This window comes from Daktulosphaira vitifoliae, unplaced genomic scaffold, assembly GCF_025091365.1.
Source record: "Daktulosphaira vitifoliae isolate Bord-2020 unplaced genomic scaffold, ASM2509136v1 Scaffold_1, whole genome shotgun sequence".
Taxonomy (NCBI): Eukaryota; Metazoa; Arthropoda; class Insecta; order Hemiptera; family Phylloxeridae; genus Daktulosphaira; species Daktulosphaira vitifoliae.
This window is the reverse complement of record NW_026099572.1, coordinates 34,100,607-34,125,121: the sequence shown is the minus strand read 5'-3', so window position 1 is coordinate 34,125,121 and position 24,515 is coordinate 34,100,607. Positions and strand designations below refer to the sequence as shown.

Here is a 24,515-nt window from a genome sequence, read left to right as displayed (position 1 = left end):
AATTTTCACACAAAAGCATGATTCGGAAGCCGTTTTCACCATGATGACAAGTCCAGAGGTCAAATTTTTTTTCACATTAAAGTATATTACATTAGCTTTAATTTAAGATATATATAAAAGTGTCAGACCTTCCGGAACATTTTCAAAAGTTAAGTTGAAAAAGTTAATTTTTTGTGAAAAAGTTGTCATTTTAAATCCCCCCCTGTGGGCAGAAAAAAGGTCAAATTTACAAAAAAAATATACCAAATAATAGGTAAAGACATCAAGCATCTATATAAAAAAAAATTATATTGATATGTTCATTTTTGAAAAAGTTACAGCATTATTAAGTTAAAAATATAAAAAAAAATTATTTTACAAAAATCGTAATTTTTTATTAACTTTGATGTCAACTTTCACCACGAAGACAAGTCCAGAGGTCAAATTTTTTTTTTTCAAATTAAAGTATATTACATTAGCTTTAATTTAAGATATATATAAAAGTGTCAGACCTTCCGGAACATTTTCAAAAGTTAAGTTGAAAAAGTTAATTTTTTGTGAAAAAGTTGTCATTTTAAATCCCCCCCTGTGGGCAGAAAAAAGGTCAAATTTACAAAAAAAATATACCAAATAATAGGTAAAGACATCAAGCATCTATATAAAAAAAAATTATATTGATACGTTTATTTTTGAAAAAGTTACGGCATATTTTAGTAAAAAAATTCGAAAATTAGCGATTTTTAAATTTGTAATTTTTTTGGAGGTTTCCCCCATTTACGGGGAACAAGGGAATTTTTTTCAATTTTTAAGGGTAATGTCTTCGACTAGATACGATTTGTGATCTTTTGACGTATCGTTGAAAGAAATCCGTTCGGTGAGAGCTGAGAAAAAGTGGTAACAGACACAAAAAAAAAAAAAAAACACATCATAGTAAAACCAATACCTTCTCAGCTTCGCATCGAAGCTAAAATAAAATTGGCGGGTATGGAGATCGATCAATGAAAGTTAATAAAATAAGAACTACCCTTATATATACCTGCGACTCACTGCAGTTCATTTTTTATAATGCTATAACTTCTGAAATATTAGTAAAATGGTACTTTTTACTATTATTAATTGTATAATAATTTATTTTAAGTATTATTATAAGTATTTATCTTCTTATTATAATTAAGTGTACTTAATAAAAATTTTAGATAGAACTAATCGAATATTTTTGGAAACTATTAGTTAGCCCATTTGAATATATTTTAAAACTGTTCGATAGTTTATGCTAAAAACACACTATTCGGTTGTATAAAAACAATTCGAATAGTTATTCGATAGTTTAAAATATTCGAAAATGCCCATCACTAATTATAACTACTCTTACCTCATATACCTTTGCGGTAAAGCACGATTCACAGTGTAGATGGGAGAAAAGAGTAGTGTGGGTTTATTAAACGTTAAATAAGAAAACAGATTATTATATAGGCGTATAATGTGAATGATTAAATAATTATTTTAGCAAGAAAATATCTTAAGTTAGACTACAAACTTGTAAAGAAGAAGAGACACCAAATCACAATATAAGTATTAAAAAATAAGTAAAAAGACTGCAAAATAAAAGAAGGAGCAAAGCATCCTTGACGGATGTCAAACGATGGACCAGAACCCATGTAAACAAAAATTTAATTATTACACGTCTTAGCGGCGTGGGTATGTTGTAGGTGTGATGCATTGATTTAATTAAGTCATATAAAAGAATATTACATGATAATTTGATTTATATTCAACTGACAAACATTCATATAAATCTAATTATGATTTCATATAATACTTATTAATTTATATATTTTCATCAAAATAATTTGCATAGTTAGTTTAACTTTGTGTCTAATATATAGGCTTTCTATTCTATGTAGCTACATTCATACATATAAATACATATTGCAAATGTATCGCTCAACTGGTAACATATTTTAGTAATTAAACACATAGAGCACACGAAAAAGAATTTGTTTGAAATAATAAATACATATTGAATAAAAAATAAAAACTTAAAATGTATATAATAAGTTAAATTTTTATAAATTATAGAATTTTTTGAAAAAATTAATAAATTAATAGGATTTTCAAGTTTAAAAAGAAAACCTGTAAACTATACTAAAGAGAAAATTATCTACTATTAAAAACGTGAATTAATTCAATTGTTTTGAATTCATTTGGGTAATATTGTTGGAAGCAATGACAATTCCTATCCGTCGCTTATTAAGTTTAATTCACTTCTCAGGTATACAAATAATTGCAAGATGCGGGTAATCTAGTCGAGTGGGAGAAACCGGTCGTAACGGTTTTCACTTGCAAACCTTGTGGCTATAGACCTCGACCGAAGAAATACTGAACATTCAGTGTACTCTAAGTATTTATTGGCAAAGTAGTGTGATTGGCGTGTACAGTGTAGTGACCATACATCAAATTATCTTATCACGTGTATTTCGGAGAAATTTCTTTATGTCAATATAGGTGTATTATTGAATCATTACAATTTTATTGTGTCGAGACTCAATCGTCTGTTTCGTTAATACATGTACGTAATTAAATTATATTTTATCAAAAAAACTTATAATAATGATTGTTTATTGTTTACATACGATAAGATTGGTATATTGTAAAATGACATAATATTCTCATTTATATATTATAAATTATTGAAAAGGTGGATAAATTACTTATTAAATTAAATAATATACTGACTTGATTAGAAATTTGCCTAATTTAACAATTAGGATCATTAAATTCGGAGCATAGGCAAATATACTTGTATAAAATTAAAGAAGAAATTTTTTTTAAATCATTTTTAGAGTTCTAATTTTTGTGTTGTTTTTTGAGATATGTACATTATATTAAATACTAATTAATGTATAATAAAATGTCTATTTTGAAAAATAAAACATTTTAAAAATCTTAAATTTATAAAAATTCTATTAGCTTAATAAGATAATTGACTGCTGTACGTCCGTAACACCGGCTATTATTAAAAGTGAAAGAATTATGAGAAAAGTAAAATGGAGCATTTGTTATTTTAAATAAGTGAATGATGTTATCAATTGTATAATTTCTACAGATGTTAAAGCGTAATAATTAACTATATTTAAAGTATAAATTAAAATTTTACGTAAGAATAGAAGTTTAAACGTTCATAATGAATTCGATTTAATGATAAAATCGTATTAAACAAAAAAATGTAGTAAAGTAATTAGAAAGTGATGATTCGTGTAAGAGTGCGGGGGATACATATTATCCACAAATTATACTAATGTTTTCATTCTCGCTCCTATAGAAATATTTGAGGTTAATTTATTTTTCATATTGTTACAAAATAAAATCGAATTGTGATAATCAAATAAAAATATTATATGAATGAATTAAAAAATAAAATTTATTTTACTACTTATGACTTTCAACTTTCAAAAGTACGATTAATTTGATAGTAATGTTCATAATAAAAAGTTCTACTTTTTGAAGGGGCTGCTCAAAAAATCAACAAAAAAAAAAAAATCAATAAATAATTTTTTCTATGCTACTGAACAGTAGACTATACATATTGTGTATTGATAATAATTATTATTAATATTAAAACTATATAATTGATTCAGATATCAATATAATATAGTTATAAATTTTAAACACTCTCTAGATCTCTTTCAATTATAATTAAATTACAGGAAAAACCGAACCAATGCAGAACAAAAAGGCACGTTCCAAAGGGTCTTATCAAAATTTAGCGGAATCTTTAGAAAATAAAAATAGTATCAATCCAAACTTCGGCAGTTGGAAAAACGACGAGGAAAATATACATAATGGGGACTGCTCATTTCCTGTGGACGTTAGTCAATATTTAAATTTTTTTTTTTTTTTATTATATATTAAGAAGTATGCTTCAGTATTTAGGGTGCGTTGAAGTAAACGTTTTAGAATTGAGAAATTCGAAATTTTGTCACAGTTATTTTGAAAAATTGATTGTAGAACAAGACCAAAGAATTTTGAATGTAATTCCATCAATTTTGTGGGTAACCGAATACGAACTGAGATTAGTCGAGAGCCAATCAAAAGTTAGTCAAAGAAACCAAATGTATTCTAGCCATATGTAGAGTAATTTTTTTAATATTAGCCACTATTAAAATTTTATGTATTTCTTTCTTATTATAACTCACACTTTACCACCATTCTATATTTAAAAATAATAATAACTTCCAAAATAATAGATTAAAAATTAGTATAGAACCGTTATTGATTTGATTAGATCATTTTTTATTTTATAAGCTAGTTAAATTTTTATGTTGCTATTAAAAAAAAATAATGTTGACGCTCTTAAAACGTATCAGGGGTAAATTAAAAAAATATTTAATAATTAATAAATCTAGAAATATATAAAATTTTAAAATACCTAAAAGAATTTTCTTAAAAAAATCATAATTTTAAAGGAAAGCAAGTGGCTAATTTAAAAAAAATCACTCAGTAGTTTTCTGAAAAATATATAATTGACTTTTTTAATGTGTTGTTTTTTTTAGAATTTAATATTTGCTCACATTATTGGTGATATCTATTTTTGTTCGTCGGTCGCTGAAAATCCAAATCGTTTCTTTTATACGTGCAAAGATTCTCGCAGCGATAAATGGTACTGTCACTTTTTTTTAGCCAATGAAGGCTGTTCGGTATGTTTTTTAATAAGTTATATCGAAGTCTAGTTTGATTTTATTAAATCAAATTTTTTATTAAAATTACAGGGCGATCGATTGTGCCGAGCAGTGGGAATTTCGTTTCGGGAATGTCTCAGGAGAAAAATTTTACGTGAAAATTTACCGGCAGCTAATCGAGCAAATCGATGTATCGGTTAGATACAGAACATATTTTATTGACTACTTTAGTACACTGTAATGTTATTTCGTCATTATTAAAACCGTTTAAATAAAACGGTAATTTATCATTTTTTAAACCCAAATAGGTAATTTTAACGGCTTGTGACGACATCAAATAATTAACTTCGCGTAAATGTAATATACCCATAGATAATATGTATTATGCTGATCAATTTTGCGAAACAGCATTTTATAACCTACCAGATCTAATGAAATATCTTTTAATTTGACTGTATTATTCATTACTTTTTATTGTAATAAATTTATAAGGCTTGCCACTTATAGCTAACATATTTCAAGAATTATGTTCATTTTATATAAGTTTTACTGACAAAATACAATTTTAATGAATAAATTTAAACTGTTTTTTTTGTTTTACTTCATATATTTTTGTAAACAAGCACAATAGTTCAATTATTGTTAGATCTGATGTTTAACAAACTATACTTATTATAATATGTTTTAAAGAAATGAAGGTTGTTTCAATTAGATATCAATAATAAAATAGTGGTTGAAATTTTTTTTATATTAAATTCTTACAAGATAATAGGATATGATAATAGGACATGCGTGTCAAATATGAAGTCTTATAACACGTTGTAATGTTTTACACAAAAATTGTAACTCCTATTGTATTTTTGTAAATGTTGTGACATGCATAAATTTTCTAAAATTTTATAGAACATTTATTAGGCCTTTCTCATTATATGATCCCGTAATAATATTTCAAAAACGTAAGTAATAAGTTCCAGTATTATAATATAATTTTCAAAGGCAATTGAATTTTTAATAATTTTATTAACACAACTAAATTATAAATAAATTAATAAAGGTTTGTCCGTAAAAAAAATATTCGCTAATCTAACATACAGAAATTATTTTTAAAAAATGGTTAACATTAGAGTGAATTATTTTTCATATGGCAAATAAATAAAATATTTTATGATAGCTAAGTACAAAAATTTGGTTATATACAAATATGTTATAATTAACACTATTTTATTTTTGAGCATTTCTAGTTTTGTTAACGAATTAAGTAGGTAAGAGAGAACGGCGAGCATTAGTCTTTATACATTATTAAGTCATTAGTTATCTACGTAATGACCATGGGTCTTTTTTTATGAATTTCAAACAATATAATAGTCCAATATGTGCGAAAAAGAGAACGATAGTTTTAATAAAATCCTCCATAACCTCAGGATTTGTCAGTGTCCATCCTCTTAATGAAACATTACTCATTAACCTCCCGGCTACAGTCATTGGTATATTTGTCGATAATAATTGTACTAAATAGTGTTGTGCCTCAATTGGCCATATTACACCTAAATAAATTCAAACTTAAAAATCGTTTTAAAATCAAATGTTTATATCGAATTTGTTTACCTCCAACAAATAGTTGACCCATAATACATCCAAGCGCTAAGAATACAACTTCAATGCAATTGTTTGATATTCCGGCACATACTATTCCTGTATAACAATTATCATGATACTTTTATTTCTCAACTGAAGTAACATTAATATTATAAAATTTTAACAATGACTATATTAAACGAGATCAAAATTGTAAATGATGTTTGTAATGAACATTTCACCTAATGTAATCAATTATTTACCATAAAAAAATCCAATCCATCCGACGAAAAAATTTGCAGTAACATATAATAACAGACCACTTGATATTTCTACTGGATTTGAAAAAATCACAAACGAAACAAATACTTGAATGGTAAATTGAGCAGCACATAAAAATATTTGAATGCATAACAATGAAATAATCACTTCTTGAGTTGTAACGCCTAAAGAGTTGATTAATTTTAATCATTAAAACATTGAAATATAAAGAAAATTTTCTTTTACCTGCCAACATAGATCTGTTGAGTAAACCATTAGTCTTTTCAGTTATCATGAAACTTCCGGAATAAATACAAGAAAAGTAGTAGGAAGTTCTTAAAAAATAATAACCAATATTATTAATTTATAAAGCATTCAAAAAGTAACAATTTAATGAATTTAAATAAGTTATCAAATTAAAATAATCAAAAACACAAATTTATAATATAAATTTTATGTTATATTAACAATACAATTACATTAAAATTGTTTTATAATGAATTTGTTTAAACTTACAACGCAATGATAAACGATATTGAGTAATGACGTAGGGTTTTCACCTTTTCTCCAACTAATCTAACGATTTCCTAAAAATTAATTAAGTAAGTTAGTTACTAAAAAAACGTCGACTGTCTGTAATAACATCAATTATCAAGATTGCTGTATTTAACTACAAAAAAATAAATTTTATTCACCATAGGCAACTTGACTAATTTTGCGTTCTTGTTACAATATTTTACTTCTTTGCCTAGAAGTATATTTAAGGCTTTTATGAGGTCAAATGTGATTTGCTGTTTAATCAATAAATCTGTAAATCAAAATTATGTTATGAAGAAATTGTTTTAAAGTGCATAAGGAATTATTATTTTTTACTTCTGTTTGGAATGTGTGAATATAAGACATCTTCATAGGAAAAATCTTGTTCCCTTAGTATGTATTTTCGAATACCCCTCGTAAAATTTTTATGAAAACGTAGATATGAGAATACATTTGACCTTTCAACATCTTTTGCAGTAAAATTTCGATCATTTAATTCTAACTAATTTCATAGAAAATGAATAAATTATGTTATAATATATATAAAAAAAAAAATTGTATTTAATTACTATGTCATAATTTAGAGATTTCAGAATAGAAATTAAATGGCAACTCAAATTGGCATTATAGGTTTTATCAAATATACATCCATTATAATCCATATAATTTGAATTTTTACATTGGCTAAAATTAACTTCGTCATTATTAATGGCAATTTGGCCGTGATCCATTCGACCTCCTACGTTAATGTTGAAGTTAAAAATTTGAAATGTGGGAATCAACAACATATTGAAATAAAATCTAAAAAATGCTTTAAATTAGAAGCTTATTTAATTGGAGCTTAAAAAAATTTTAAACCACTTTACACGTAATCTCTTAATGTCACTAGTCGATTTTTCTTAAATAACGTTCGAATCCTATGTTTAGAGAGGCCACTGTCCATTTTCTTAGTTATTTCATTATTGTTATTATTATTATTATTATTTTTTGAATTTACTTGTTGCGGTCCTGGCTGATCTGTAGTCTAAAATATGAAAATGTATTATTTTATGTATATTTACTCACCTTAACTTATGACCGGCTAAGAATAAAAATGTTCTATGTCATTAATTTTAATATTCTTCAGAATATTTCCAAAATTTAAATCGAAACGGTTTGTATATTTTCTTTAATTATATAGAACTGCTAATCTTTGCCCATGAATATAAATGAAGTACCACGTTATCTTTTTGTTCTTCACAAAGTCTCAGAAATGCTGTTTCCAAATTGTCTGTTTCATATTTTTCCAATACATTTTTTGGTGAAGATTCCTCCAAAATTTTACCATTAATCATCAATCCAATCTATAAAAAGTAATAGTTTATAAGTAACACATTTTTCAAGTGAATGTACTTTTAGATGTTCTACTAACAATGTCTGCTTGGTGCGCTTCTTGTATATAATGCGTCGTGATAATTATAGTTTTCCCTTTTGTTTTGACTAAATTGACAAAATATTTCCAAATGCTATGATCAGATAATACTGTGAAAACATTATTAATTTGTTCAAATCATAAATATAAAAGTACGTACTTGTGACTCAATATTGGATCTAGCCCTACGGTTGGTTCATCTAAAATAATTATTTTTGGGTCGTGCAACAAGCTAACTGCTAGCGATGCTCTTCTGCATTGTCCTCCACTACAACAAACAAAATAATAAATACTAAAAAGTTGAGTAAAATAGAGACCCACGCTGGATTCCTACTACGGGGATTGAGGGGAATTTTTTAACAATTATAATAAACTATTTTTTTTTATTTTTTGGCGTACCATTAATTAGGAAAAATTACATAATTAGGACAAAATAAACTCGTTACATTAAAGCCTAGATGTGTATTGAACAGAGCAAAACTAATAGATTCTCAGTTACACATCAAAGCTAAAATATTTACCTAATGTTAATTATTTATGAAATTATTTATTTTTACCTGAGATTTTTGATATATGAATCAAGAAAATGTAGTTCTAAAACATATTGCAGCTCATTAATTCTTTTGTGTATTAATTTTTCTGACATATTATACAACGAACCATAGAATTCTAAAATCTCGCGTACAGTCAAATAGTCGTCTAGGCTGAGTTCCTAAATAAATAAAAAAGTATAAAATTAAGTTTGACAAAAAAGATAACGTAATTGAAAAAGATCGCTTACCTGAGGCATGTAACCAATATCCGAGCGGTTTTCTGTTTGAACACTTATGGTACCAGAATCTAGACTTTGAAAACCTATTATTGAACTGAGTAAAGTAGTTTTACCGCAACCACTTGGCCCCAGAAGACCATAACTATTTTAATAGAACAATACTAAGTAAACATAGGTTTAAATGCACAATAGTTTTGTATTACTAAAGTTTTAAGTTAATTACGTAGTAGCCCCTCCTAACCCCTAAAAAAAAAAATTATAATCGAAAACGCATAAATGATATATTAAATTTCAAAATAACTACACTATAACTTTTAATATAAAATTATTATAATAAACCGTACAGATTTTAAGCAAATGGATACTTTGAAGCTTTAATAGGGCTTAAGTTTATTATTTTTATTTATTTATAAAATTTATTCCTGCAATGACTATTTTGAAGTGATATATATTTAATTTATATATTTAAGCTTGTTTACCTTAAACAAATTTTACTTTTGACCCCAAAAATCTAGTGGCGTTACTAATTATTATTATAAAATTATCTACTATTAGTAGTAATTACTTAAAACACATTAATATAAATTTTAATTTTAAATTTACTTGGGAGTTTTAATTTCTAATCTTTAGAAAAAGTTTTTTAATATATTTAAATTAGTTTTTGAAATGAATTTAACGCTACTATTTTTTAAGTTGACATTATAAACAATCTCTTAAAATAATAAAGTTGCTGAATTTTTACACTAAATCCTATAATATATGTTTCATTAATAATATTAAACTTAATGTTAACAATTTAAAAAAAACGTTCTGACACTGAATGAGATGATGAAGATATTATTTTTTTGTAATATTATTTTTAAATGACTATATTCAGGATTTATTTTTATAATTTAGAAAAAAATATTTTTGTATTTAATTACTTTGATCAGAATCAAATATCCTGTACTAGAAGAACTTTTTTCCTACAACATGTTTCAATATAAAAAAAAAATTAATGTTATATAATATATTATAAAGAATTGGTCTATTAAATACAAAAATGTATTTTTATTTTAATTACCGAAGTTTATTTGCATATAATGATTTATTATTTTATGAAATAAAAGAAATTGTAACATTTTAAGTACAAATTAAGTATGAAAATTTAAAAATTTAAACTTAAATATTTGTGCCACCTGCCACTATAATTATCTACTGATATAATGAAGCATTAAATGTATATATATATTTAATTAAAATTAAATTGTATTTCTATATCTAAATAATTAATTTAGGAAGTTTATTATGTTATGTTTCTAAGAGTTCTACTTCACTTTCAACTGACTTCAAACTAGTTTTAAAGAAAACCCTATTAAAATTAGTCTAGTCCTAAAAAACTTACATTACATTTTTATTCCAGTTATTATGTAATAAGAAACTTCTTTGTTAAAATATCTAGTTAGTAACAAAGAATGGAACGCAACCATTTATTGCTAATATCTTAGGAATATTCTTAATCCTTATATAGTTTTATATAGACATAAATGATCTCACAATAACCCATTAAAAAAACAAATATACGTGAAAGCGGGCGATCTTTTTGATTTAATAAAAATATTGTCGTGTTTGTAAAATTTTTAGGAAATGTATTAGCCAAGCAATAGCAAATTTTACTAAATTATTACTTCGAAAGACACTAAAATGTTTATATCTAGGTAAGAAGAGAGGTGCTGGATAAAAATGATAAATGTTCTCATACTTCCAACTCATCTCCAATCTATATTTTTAATATGATATTAACTTCCGAAATAACAAGTCAAATGTTGTTATCGAACAGTCAATTTCTTAATTAAACCATTTTATCATTTAAATAATAAAATTGACACTCTCAATAGGCGTACGAGATGAATTAGTAACTGATAAATCAAGAAATATATGAAACTAAAAATAACAAGATTAATTTTCTTAAAATAATTATTATTTTAAGAGAAATCGAGTGTCTAGCATTAAAAGAATTACTTTATACGCAGGATGAGAAATAAAGATCGCCCTAATGGAAATTGTATATGCATTAGGGATGTTCTTATTTTTCAAAATTTAATGCCAGATTAAAAAGTAATATTTAAAAAATATTAATTTACTTTAATTATATTATTGTAATCTAATATCATTACATATTATTCTAATAAAATATTATTGTGTTTAGTTGATATGATAATATCATAAAAAAAGGTAATTAAAATAATAATATTTTTCATAGGTATTTTTGTAGCTTGCTTTTATTTATATTTTTAGTAATTTTTAGGTACCAAAAATGTTTTAGTCAACAACACAAAAAATTTTCCCAATTGCACAAACCATGTTCAATTGAATTTCAAATTATAACCTGATTTAGGCATAATAAAAAAAATTATGTATTTTAATAAACCAAGAGTTTTAATAAAAACTAAAAATGATTTATTTGTTCATGGTTATTATTTAATTAGATAATATAGTTTGATATAAATTAGCTTGCATGAGTAGGTTCTTCTAGTATTAATAGGCAATTCATTTATAAAGGTTATAAATTAATAAAGATTATAATTAAGAACCATATTAACTTATAAAATTCAAGTAATTTAAAAATATGTTGACTTTAAATTCTTACAATTATTAATTTGTTTTACGTAACATACAAAATGTAACATATGTAAATGTTTCAAAATGAAATGTTTTTTTTGTCTTAAATCATTATTTATATGTTTTTTTAATAATCAATTTTTAAATTATTCAAAATATTAAATTACTATAATTATAAACAATTAGGTATTAAAAATAAAACATACTCCTAATGAATGTAATTTTTATATAAGTATTGTTTTTCATTATAAATATTTAAATATGAATATTTAATTCTATTTTATATACTAATGCTAATATGTGCTATTTTTCATAATTATTGCTACAACAAAATCTGTAAATCAAACTGGATAATTTATGTATCAAATACAATTATTGAGAGAAAGCTATCGATAATAATTATGGATACCTTATCAATAATTATTGAAAAGATTAATTTTTAAAAACAGTATAAATTTCTTTCAGAATGTTTAATTTGGTCTTTTATTAACCTTTGTATAAGATCAAACTTAAAGATTCATATTAAAAAATCCATCCATGTATATCACATCATATTACTTTCTTTGCTTTATGTCTTAATTCTTTATTCATTAAAAATATTCGTCCTTTGGGTTACTTTCTAGTTTCTTAGGTTCTTATTGAATGCATTAGGTTAAAAGGTTATTTTTGATACATTAGTAATGAAATCCATTTTTTTTGAAACTTTTCATTTCTAAGTTACAAAAGACTAACTTTCTTAACTTTTTTCAGCTTGAAAACGATTTTCCGAATGGCTAAAATCTCTAACATACAAGTGTTTCAATAAATCTCTTGTAAAAGAGTTAAGTTTATATTATTTTGCTAAATGTAAAATTATTTATATGCTATTTTTTTAAATAATCAACCTCGGTTTTTAATTATTTATATTAACTATCAAATTAAGATTTTTTCGTTTTATAAATAAACCATATCAAATATCTTAAATTTTTACACATGTTTATAATTACCTAGATACTTATAAAATTCAACATTTTTTGGTAAATTTTATTTACTAAATATGGAAAAATAATCAAATATAATTCTTGGTATTGTTAATTCGACTCAGCTTCCAACTAGTAAACATATTAATTTAGGATGTTCGCATTACCCGATTTTGTTACTAAAACTTGAAAATTAACTAAATAACATGAATTTATATGTATTCAAAAAACAATTTAATTTATCTGGTAAAATCTCCAATTTTATCAATTATGAAAGGTTAGTTACTAGTTCCGGATATAGGAATATTAGAAATTCGAAATTAGGTCTTGTTCCTAATAAAATTCATGTCCTACATACTCTGTACAAATATAAGAAGAAGTTCAATTTAGGTAACATAAATTTAAAATATTGTAAATACTTAGCTATACCAATATTTTTTTATAATTGAAGTACAGATACCAGTACCATATATAATTCAAAGATATCATTTTGTAATCTTTATTTTATAATTATTACTTACATGCATCCTGAAGGTACATTGAGATTTAATCCTTTTAACACTTTTGCATTCACTGTATATGATTTAAAAGCGTTTACAACACGAACCGCATTAGACTTAAATTCTGTTTCATCCATTATACTACACACTCCTCTCGCGAGTAATCTACAAGCGAATGACTGTCAAAGCCATGCCATCACAGAAAGAATACAGTTACTTTGTTTTTTGTTATGTGTGCCGTTAGACGAGAAAATCGTTCAAGGTTATCTAGTGAAAGATGAAGATATTTTAGGTACCACTGCGACTCTCCCGTATGTTTGTGCTTTTGTAATTTTTTTTAAAAGTCTTTAAATTTTATGTAGCCAACTAACTGAATTATTAATTTTACATTTTTAGTTTGATCGCTTGAAGATACACATATAAATAATAATTATATTATGTTTTTAAATATTTACGTTGTATGAACTTAAAGTACTTCTTATAATTTGCTATATTCTGTAAATAAGATAAATTACTTGAATATTCATACTATAAGCAGAAATCGAGAAATGTCCATACACAACTATGATATTTTAATAAGCGCTTTAATTTGGCATGCTAGTTGTTAGTAAAAGTATCATTATTTGTAAACATACATTTTTATTACTAGGTTATCAACATTTTCCCATACATTGTATGCATTAAAAATTCCTACTATGGGAACATTTGGAAGTTTTATTTGCAAGTGTTCTTTTAGATAAATTGTATTATTATATTTATTAATAACAATTAACAGTAAATTATGAAGCAACACTTGCCTAAAATATGAATTCTTTTTTGATTGGTAATTAATTTTAATTTTGACGGGGATATAGCTCCCCCATTATTCACAGTATGCCTTAACATTACTTTAAATAGTGTATGATTTTTGTACTAATAAGAGTAGGTGATGATTAAACAATAAACCTTAACTTTACATCGCCCAATTTAATAACTCAATTTACAGCATTTATATAGATTATATAATGCAGTGTTTGAAATTATATGCATAAGCTTACATCAAAGATGACATTATTTTTTTTAATTTCTAGTAATTTATTTTAAGTACACGTTGTATGTTAAATTTCTCTTGGAATTTTCTAATAAGTTTGTATTGTTGTTTTATAGTAAATTTCATTTCAACTTTACATCTTTACTAATTAATTTGTATTTAAAAAAAAAAAAGTTAATTACATTTAAAATATAAAAGTAAAAATAATTAAAAATATGTCTATAAACAAAAAGATATTTCCTAGCGCAAACAATAAAAATGAGAATTATATTTTTTTACATTTTTGTCACAAAAAATGTTTCCATGATATATGACTTCGAAATATTAAATTATATTATTATTTCTGAACAAACCACGCATTTTTTTTATATCTGTTTATACAAAAAAGTGTAACTACATGTAATATTATATAAAAAACTATTTTAGCAGAGTCCATCATCGTTTTTGGGTGAGTTAATGTCCAGCCTTTTAATATAGCGTTACATAAAATGTCTGATACAATTGTTATTGGCATATTTTTTGAGATTATTTGTAGCCATAAAGGTTGACCACTTAACGGCCACATAAAACCTGTAAGAATAGTAAATTCAGATGATTAAATATTAAATTTTTAAACACTTTTCCAATAAAAAATTCTCAAGTAACTATAACTTCACAACTACTAAGGAAATGAAGATAAATCTTAACTGATCCCAACACTTCAAGTTTACTTCAAATTTACATTTGTTTTGTCAAATTTTTTGAACCAAACTCTAAAGATAATTTACTGGCCTCGTAATTATGTTAAAAATATATTTAATCAATTTTACAAATATTCGGTTTTAGAATTTTATAACGTTAAAAAGTTGATATGGTCTTAAAAGGTAATGTTTAAACCATAATAACATAAAGAAATTACCACTTAATAATTGTTGGAAATTTATGGTTGAAAATGTAATTAACATAACTTCAGTACTACTTTTTGAGAATCCAACGGAAATCACACCTGTTAAAAAAATTAAAAGACACTTCAAATTAGTATAGAAGATAGTCAATATATATTTTTTTGAAATATCGTATTCCAATTAAAAATAACAGCAAAAACCAAGCCATGTAACATTAAAATAAATTTTTAGTTTATTATTATTCATTTATACATTTTTACTAAAATTAATTTAATTGTACTAATAACAATTTTTTTTATTTCATTTAACAATAATCAATTTGATTGATATTCAAAAATTTAAAACTCAAAAACATTTTTAAATTAATTGTTAAAATACTTTTTTGAGAATATTAGATTGACAATAAGTATATATTAGTCATTTTTTTTCACGATCGGCATTGCTGTGAAAAGCCCGGAAACTGCCGTTAGGCATTACTTCAGGGGGGTATATATTAGTCTACCATTTTATAATTTTCAAGCCAGTTAATAGTCAATAGTCTATTCAAATTTCAAATTATTTAAGTCAAGATAAATTTATTAACAAAACAACGAAAAATAAATCGTTCGCAATTATTTATATAAAACCATTAAAATTTTAGAAAAAATTAAGTTTAACTTATAATAAAAATTTACTATGATATATCAGTTAATAAGTATAAAAAATATTTCCTTTATCTAGTATGTATTTAGTTACTCTATTATTTTTTCTACTTACCGAATAGAAATCCAAGTGCGACTGCAAGCCAAAGTCCAAAGAAAACTACATATATACTGTCAAAACTATGTATGGGATTATCAAAAATAATAAATGTCATGAGCAATAGAATAATAATTTGGCAAAAGCTTGCTAAAATTTGGATAACGGCAAATGAAGCAACTAATTCCAGTTCTGTAAGACCTAAAAATACATTCAAATATTATGCATTATGAAAAATTAATTATCAAACATCAAAAAAATTATAACTATACATTCTCTTTTTTATATTTTTGTCAATATACTTTATAAGACACAGTATAAGAAGTACGCAAAAATGAAAACATTGTATTTCCTAACGACTACGCTATGCAATTAATACTATTATTAAATATAATTATTCATCGTTACTTACTAGATTAAAATGTTGTCACATATATAAAAGTCAAAAAATATATTATAATTATTAATAAAATGAAAATCAGGTTAATGATAACTCGCTTGATACGTACATGTTTATAAACAACAAGATATAGCCACAACCTTTTAAAATTACTTAATATTATTATTATTGTTTTCAAGGTAATTATTTTGCAATTTCTCAAATAACTTTCTTCTTTTATCTAAATTTTTATATTAATATAGCATACTATAATAAATATTCTATTATTAAAATTGTTCTATTAATTTTTATAAACATAGTCCAATGAAGTTATTTAAAAACTTTTTTAATCGTTCGCTGCTAAATTCTAATCAATAGATATGTAAATTTCATTTGTTTTTTATTTAAGTGGAAAAGAAAAAAAGATTAAGGTCACTGAGCAAGCAATAAGTTTACAATAATATGTTTTGATCAATAAGTAAAAGTGCATTTCGTGATTTAATGTTGGTAGTGAAACCTAATATTATTAAAAATAAAACTTTATAGTAGAACAGAATTAAAAACGGGTTATCATACTTTAAAGTTAATTTCACATTTATAATATGATTACTGTGTGCAAAATACAACGAATGCAAAATTTATGCATTTCGTTTTATTAATTTATTAGTGTAAAGCAGATCAATAAACTAATATTATATAAAATGATAGCAAATTATGCAAACCGCAATATTGATATTTCTTTAAGTGTAACTATTTTCTAGTATAACTAGATTTATTTTATAATTTTTATCTAGTAATATTTTCGCAATACTCATATAGACTACATTCCAATAAAATCTTATATGATTGATTTCATCATGTATCTTAGCTACGAGTGTTTACTCCTTATCATGATTTTTTTTTGTGTAATTGATGTATTAGAAAAAATATAACTATGTGTAATATTACATAGCGCACTCCCCTTAACGTTTTCCAACTACCATATTAATTAAAATCAAATGTTTATTGGTTTAAATGAAATAAAATAATAAGTACATTCTGTTTTTTAAATATACTTTCTGTGGTTTTTATTTAGTTTAAAATTGAAATCATTTTTCATTTTTTATAAAAGAAAGTTCTTTTACAACTGTGTAGCTAAATTAGAAATATACATACATAATGAAATTAGAATTAAAATAATGTCTGCAATGAATATTGTATGTATATATGTAATATTATACATATAATATATGTAATATTACAACTATTATAGGGGTGGATAGGCGTGATCTGACCGACTTGGGAAAAATAATATTTAGCTACCCAATTATAAAGTATTTCATTTATATTTGTAATTTGTACCAACATTTTATGGCTTATTCAAAATTATTTTTTAAGATTGTAGAAAAATGGACGTACCCATGTGCTAAGAAGAGATAAACTAAATTTTAAAGTACTATACTCGATTTAGGTCTTTAATTATTAATTTAACTAACTATTATTTTACCATAAAATGTGTCGTAATATACTTGTCACTACCATAACATGGGATATTTATACATTATATTATTAGAAGGACATAATCCTTTTCAAACAAAAAATTTAAATAAACGATTTAAGAAAAACATTTAACAAACACATACTGTTTAATTATATTATAATACACACAAATCTATCATAAATTGATTAATAGTCACTTTTAAAAATCGTTCCTACCGAAAAGAAATCTATAAATTGTTATCTTTTTTATTCTAATTTTAATAATTAAATGCATTGTATTTATCCTAATCTTATGTGTAAAAATCAATATTGATGTTATATATAAAATGTCAAAATGATTTATGTACTCCATTCATTCTGTATTTTATGCTCACTTATCAATAAACAATTATACTGTAAGAATTAGACAATGATGATTTTCGGGAGTTAAAAATATTATAAAAAAGCAGAACAATCCCTTATTCTGGGCTTTATTTTTCGTGATCTAGATATCGTTATGCAGATATTGTGATCATCATTGTCGAAGTTCTTACGTGATAAAGTTGTGAACTAAATTGATTTGTGTTATTTTATTTTTCAATTATTGATTAATATTAATATTATTCAAGATATTATAAGAACCAGGAAACTTTCAGGTAAGATTTTAAAAATCAATAAGATTTACTAGATTTATGTTATTTCATAACCATAGAATCACATCCTGAATTAAAAGTAACTCCCACTCTCAATTTCAATCCAACTCCAACTCTCAATTTTATACTACTCATATTCTAATTTTATTTTATTAATTTTTGAGTTACGATAAATGCCAGAAAATATTTTCAGAGCCTCCCAAAGATTTGAATTGTTTTTATTAAATAAATCTAAATATATGTACTTTTACATAATTACTATGTGTACCCACTTCAACCTTTTCAATTGAATTGTTGATAGTTGGCTTATTTGTAGACTAAGTTAATGTAATGTTCAAAATTATTAAATGATAACAGAGATTTGTTAAAAAAAAATTTTGTGCGCCTACTCGTTGAATGAAAGATATACTGTTGGATTACTCGAAATGTGTAATATGGTCATAATTATAGTTTTAAGGAATAATATTTAAAAATGTGTGGCGTACAAAGCTGACGAGTTTTATAGGACCATTTATAAAAAAAGTCGTACCAATCGTGTCTCAGTGACTAGATATGAGGATTCGATTTCGTTACGTTGGGCTATGTAGGTTTTTCGTTCTCTTTGACACAAACAATAGCTTTTAAAGGGGACTTTAAATATGATAAATTATAGTAATAATAATTTATAGATTAATGGCTTCTTAATAATTATGTATTAAAGGGTCAACCAATCTAGCCATATACTGACTGTAAATACAATTTGTATTGTATTTTAAATTTATTATTAAGTAAGTTTATAGCGATAACAAAATAAAAATTTAACATGGAGGTTTGTTTTATAAATTATCGGCAGCTTATTTTGTTTTGGAATAAAAGTGGCTAAGTAGGTAATCCCATTAAGGATCAAAACCTCCTTGTTGTTGAAGGATATGCAATTGTTACCCGTACTTTACATATACTAAGATACGTTAATAATAACAATACGAGAAAACATTAGTATAGACCTAGAGTTTGGGAGGCTATGAAGATTATCCACCAGTTTAGAATTTAGCCCCTAGAAATTTTTGCAAAATGATAAGCATTATTATACAAAAATTACTTTTTGGAGAGAGAATAATTAAATTTAGCCCCTCAAAAATATGAATCTTTCGCTTTTTAAACTCTCTTTTATCAATTGTAAAGACTATATTATTATAACACATATCATTTACTACCGCACTGACATATGTATAAAAATCTGTATATATGTAAATATTTTACATAAATGGTTATAATTAAATAGACGAAGAAAGTGAAAGGTTTAAAAAGGTTTTTACCTGTTGTTTTTGATCTTAATAGAGAACCATTAATTTTATCTGCAATTANCATTTACTCACCCATTGACATACCATTAATTTAAATAATTTTACAGCCAATGTATTACCTGTTGTTTTTGATCTTAATAGAGAACCATTAATTTTATCTGCAATTAAGTTACTCGAAGATCCTGTTGCTGTATGATAAAATACACAACTATAATTAACAAACATACATAGTCAGTAAAAATATTTATACTATATAGACAGTTTTTGTGAATCGTTAAATTTTTGACCAATTAATGCAGCCAAATTATGAAATTTTTAGGTTGTATACTAATTTTATTAAAACATTTTTTATTGCGTTTAGTTTTATCAATAATATTGTCTTAAATAGTTTAGTCATGGTTCCATTGTGATTTTTAATTTGTAAAGTCACTTTTATCACCAGGAAAATTATTTCGTGTTTTTGGTCACCTAAAAGTTACTACTCAGTCTGACCCAATTTTTTTTTAACATCGGGGTCCCATAGTCTATAAGCTCCCTAGCCCCTCTATATTCTCTGACATGTAGAAATTGTCCCCCTTGTTCTGAGATCTGAAAATTTCAAAAAACCTTCTCTCCCAAAGAAAATTTCCTACATATTTTTGTGACGCGCCCACTGAAATTTATATGCCAGGAACCCAAACATCTGTCAGGCCGACACTGATCACCTTCTAACAAAAATCATCCATTATTATTTTCGTTATAATCGATCATAATAATCACATACCTGGCTAATAAAATACCAATGATTGATTCCTTGAATGAATTCACATTAGCTCCATGTACAACATTTGTTCGCTAAAATATACAAAAATTATACAAATAATCATAATTTTAATCTGCAAAAGGTCGAAAGTTATAATAAAAAAATTTAATATAAAATATATTTTACTTTCAAAATTATTAACATAAATTAAATTATTATTATGTATAATATAATATATAATGTAAAATATATTATGTATTAAAGCAAGTAATAAACTTACTATAAATGTATTAATTTCCTTTTCAATATTATTGCATAAAGATGTAACTTCTTTCATATAATCAATGATTGCCATATTCAAATCTTTTTTAATTTGAGTATTAATAATATAATCTAAAATGAGGGATAATTTCACAACTTATTTATAAAAGAATGGAATAAAAAGAGAGTATATACATTAAAATTGTACATTGACTTTAAACAGAGACGCATTTAAGAATTGTGTGCCGCTTGAGATACTCAACTCTGTCACTCAATTACATTTCTATTATGCTCGCCAAACAAATTTTTCTCGATTTTATATATATAATTTTTTCGCTATTTTTGTAGCTTCCATGAAAAACTGAGAAAATTTCAGTTATGCTTTGATGTGTTTAATTTAGTATTATTAATTTTTGTATGTCTGTCACTAATATTTGTCAGCTGTCACTGGTCTAAATTTTTTCAACAATTTGTCAAAAGATCACAAGTTGTATCTAGTTGAAGATATTGCTCTAAAAACCTTAAAAAATTTTCCTCGTTCCTCACAGATGGGGAAAATTCCCCAAAAAATAACTATTTTTAAAACTGATATATTTCGATATATTTTTAAGTTTTCTTCTTAAAACTGTTTTAAACTTTTTTAAAAACGAATAAATCAAAATAATATATTTTAATAAATGTCTTTCGTATATTTTGGATAAAATGAATATTCATATTAAGGAGAGGATAAGAACTCCCCCCCCCCCTTAACCGACTATTATATATATATAAAAAAAAAAAAATAATAAAAAATAATGAATTTTAAACCAGATTCGCTACTTTAAAATGCACGATATTTGATGAAACAATTCAGTAGTTTTACCATCACGGTAACATTATTATTTTATGTAGCAATTAGAGCNTTTGAAATAATCCATTATTTCCTTGTAAAATTTAAACACTATCGACAGATTTGCATCGAAGCGTTTTTTATGATAATTTTAATCACTATCTGATATCATCTATACTTATCCTAACTATGCCATGTCCCTACTATGCAGGTTTTTTATATTTAAATGAGAAAATAGTTTTCAACTCAATAATTTATATATTTTTTGTATTTCAGTGGTGTTCGCAGTTCGTGTACCCAGTATCTTTCCCCCAGATATATTTCTGCTTTTAAATAATGTAATAATAACTTTCATTGACAAAAAGAGGCCTCAAATCAATTAGCTAAAAGCTAAGATAATTAATAGCAAAAAAATTCCTCAAACAATAATGAATTTTATTTAGAGCAGCTTAAAAGAAGAAAATTTAATGTATTGTATAGTTTAATCTAAAATGTTAAAATCAATTAAAAATACAATCAAATTATTAAATTAACATTTATCAATAAAGAAAGATTTTTGTTAAATAGATTTAAAAATAAAATGGGGGAGGCTAATTATATTTTTGAAGGATCTAACCACTCCAGTCACCCTCAAACTCCTTTTATGCTCCTTTAAAAATATCTTCCTTCAGTTTTGCATTTTTATAAAATAATAACTAAATTTAATTACTTTTGTCGTCTACTTGAGAAAAGTTGAATGCATCCATTAAATTAATTGAAGAATCAATAATTTCTTGTTGAATTATTTTGGTGTAGTTTTTTGGGAAAAATAGTAAAGCATGTATGTTTAAATCATAAACTATATTCAATGCATCTTCTTTTGATTTTAATTCTACCTGAATAAAAATTATAAATATTAAATATATTTTACTAAACTCTTTACTATTGAGAGTCAGAAATTATGCTATTCTGCCTTAATATAATTCTATAAACTTTTTCGTTTTTCTATCATTTTTATTAATTCTAGACTGAATTTAAAACTTCATCTCTTGATCTATTGCCGTTATTTTATTATATAATTTATTTTCTCATTATTAACATACTTATTCTACTAGTCCAAATTAAAATAAATTAACTAATCTTATAAAATTTTAAAAAAATTATTCAAACATTATTGATTGTTTATAACAAAAAAATAATTTTTTTATGAATGACTGTTTTTATTGATTTATATCATTTTTTCTAGTGATTTTTATTTTTATTAAATTTAGAAATTTAACTATATTAACTATAACTATATTTAATACAGTGACTTAATTATTACCAAAGGCGTAAAGCATTTGAGTAAATGTATTTGAATAAAAGTATTCAAATACTTTCATTGGTATTGAATAGTATTTTTAAATACATTTAATAAAAAGTATCTGAGTAGTATTTTAAATACAATTATTTAGTATTTAATACTGTTTAATATTCAGTACTATTAGTATACTTTTTTTTTCTAATTTGCTAACCGTAACACAGCAAGCAAATTAAACTCTGTCAAAATGAAAATTAAGAATAATTCTCTGTTATTTTATATGTTACATTATAGTATAACATAATTATTGTGCTTATCTAAATGCTATTATGTATACATGTATTTTTAATACATCAGTTGAACCTACAATAGCCTATTGCAGGTTCAAATGATTTACTCTATTGTCAATAAGACATACTTTACAGGTTTTTACACGTGTACTAATATTTATTTTTTTCACTGATTAGTCTCCAATAATTAATTTTATTTACCTCTAACAAAAAATATCGAAAATAATAAATGAGTTCTCTTAATTTAAGAGTACTCAATATTTGACTCAAATTACCCTCTTGGTAATTATTTAGGTGGAACCTTTTGCTCTTAGTTAAAATAAAAACATTATTATTATTTTTTAATTGTATTCTTAGTATTTGAAATACTTTTGTAAAGTAATTGAGTATTACTCAAATACTTTTGTATGAAAAGTATTCAAATAGTATTTTAAATACATTTTTTTAAAAATATTTGAGTATTATTTAAAATACTTTTTAAAATTATTTTTTACAACTATGATTATTACTATTGATTTACTTGTACTATTAATCTTACCAAATCATAGTTGGTCGATTTTAAATAATTCAGAACTTTACAACTAAAAAAACTTGTAGAGTTCATATCGTAAAAACAACCATTAGAAGTATAATTTTTGCAGTTTGATGTAATTATTTCATCGTTGATGAATGCTATGCCGACGTGTTTAACTGTGTTTGCAATGCTATAGTTCATGACAGTTACAACAACGATAGGTAAAATTACACTTAATAATAAAAACCTATACAAAAAATTGCCAGTTATAGTTAATATTCATATTCATCCATAGTGCTATTTTATAATTAATGTTCATAATGTTTTAGAATTAAAAAAATACTGCACCAAAAATTTTCCAATTAGCAATCACACAGACTAAAAAAATTTTCATTAATATAGTTAATTTTTTTTTTCGAAGAAGTCAAATTAAAATAATGAGTTCTTAATACAATTAATGGATAAAAAATAAATTGATATATTTACAATTAAATCAATTTTAGATTAAACTTAAGCTGAATTATACCAAAGTAAATTAATAAAAAAAAACCCAGCACAGGGGGGTCGCGGCACAGTGGTGACGTGGTATAGATGGATCAAGTATAATGATAGCTGACAGTGATTAAAATCACTATAAAAAAAAAACGCTTCGATGCAAATCTTTAGAGTGTTTAATTTTAAAAAATTGGTGGATTATTCCAAAAGCTACATGATCTGCTAGTTCATTATTAATATCCTAATTAAGATAAAGTATGTCGAATGAAAAAGGGATTATTAAAAAATATTATTTCTTATAAAAAAATAATGTTGATCCATACACTTTTAAATATGTCATAGCATTATAAAGTTAAAAATGTAAAAAATAAAATCGAGAATTTTCACATAATAATAGCATTTGGTA

The 24,515-nt window shown here is 24.3% G+C and overlaps 3 protein-coding genes across 7 annotated transcripts in view; 1 reads left to right on the top strand and 2 right to left on the bottom strand.

The window, feature by feature from the left end:
• Positions 1-5,126, top strand: part of LOC126906847 (protein numb homolog) — an 8,055-nt gene extending 2,929 nt beyond the window's left edge. Inside the window, exons 1-5 of one of the 2 annotated variants that reach the window (XM_050687758.1) lie at positions 2,316-2,548; positions 3,687-3,847; positions 3,906-4,073; positions 4,533-4,676; positions 4,749-5,126. In XM_050687758.1, coding sequence (XP_050543715.1) covers positions 3,701-3,847; positions 3,906-4,073; positions 4,533-4,676; positions 4,749-4,859 — 570 coding nt within the window. In that variant the 5' untranslated portion in view covers positions 2,316-2,548; positions 3,687-3,700 and the 3' untranslated portion in view covers positions 4,860-5,126. Of the gene's footprint in view, positions 1-2,315; positions 2,549-3,686; positions 3,848-3,905; positions 4,074-4,532; positions 4,677-4,748 lie in introns of those variants that run through there. The other variant, XM_050687752.1, reaches the window with a different exon arrangement.
• A 553-nt stretch (positions 5,127-5,679) lies between these two features.
• Positions 5,680-13,543, bottom strand: LOC126906834 (ABC transporter G family member 23-like). Of its 2 annotated transcripts, none has more exons than XM_050687740.1 (15): positions 13,296-13,543; positions 9,224-9,356; positions 9,000-9,154; positions 8,603-8,710; positions 8,443-8,536; positions 8,252-8,374; positions 7,898-8,055; positions 7,601-7,832; positions 7,368-7,533; positions 7,190-7,302; positions 7,011-7,081; positions 6,741-6,829; positions 6,497-6,679; positions 6,264-6,350; positions 5,680-6,202 (listed from the first exon to the last, which is right to left on the bottom strand). In XM_050687740.1, exons 1-15 carry the CDS (start codon positions 13,409-13,411, stop codon positions 5,970-5,972), a joined length of 2,061 nt encoding a protein of 686 aa, XP_050543697.1. In that variant the 5' UTR covers positions 13,412-13,543; the 3' UTR covers positions 5,680-5,969. The 2 variants fall into 2 exon arrangements, with proteins under 2 accessions (XP_050543697.1, XP_050543692.1); XM_050687735.1 differs by having other exon boundaries at positions 8,249-8,374; positions 13,296-13,535.
• Positions 13,544-14,243: 700 nt separating this feature from the next.
• Positions 14,244-24,515, bottom strand: part of LOC126910380 (ABC transporter G family member 23-like) — a 19,822-nt gene continuing 9,550 nt past the window's right edge. For 2 of the 3 annotated variants that reach the window (XM_050692911.1, XM_050692910.1), the window contains 8 exons: positions 23,639-23,861; positions 22,241-22,406; positions 20,722-20,834; positions 20,463-20,533; positions 19,819-19,907; positions 15,945-16,127; positions 15,203-15,289; positions 14,245-14,874 (listed from right to left, as the gene is read on the bottom strand). In XM_050692911.1, coding sequence (XP_050548868.1) covers positions 14,642-14,874; positions 15,203-15,289; positions 15,945-16,127; positions 19,819-19,907; positions 20,463-20,533; positions 20,722-20,834; positions 22,241-22,406; positions 23,639-23,861 — 1,165 coding nt within the window. In that variant the 3' untranslated portion in view covers positions 14,245-14,641. Of the gene's footprint in view, positions 14,875-15,202; positions 15,290-15,944; positions 16,128-19,818; positions 19,908-20,462; positions 20,534-20,721; positions 20,835-22,240; positions 22,407-23,638; positions 23,862-24,515 lie in introns of all 3 variants that reach the window. The other variant, XM_050692909.1, reaches the window with a different exon arrangement.

Coding starts and splice junctions, on each gene's coding strand:
- LOC126906834 (XM_050687735.1), bottom strand. CDS start 13,411: ATGGATGAAACAGAATTTAAGTCTAATGCGGTTCGTGTTGTAAACGCT. Junction 8,537..8,602: donor GATCCAATATTGAGTCACAA/GTACGTACTTTT, acceptor ATCTGATCATAG/CATTTGGAAATATTTTGTCA. Junction 6,680..6,740: donor CAACAGATCTATGTTGGCAG/GTAAAAGAAAAT, acceptor TCAACTCTTTAG/GCGTTACAACTCAAGAAGTG.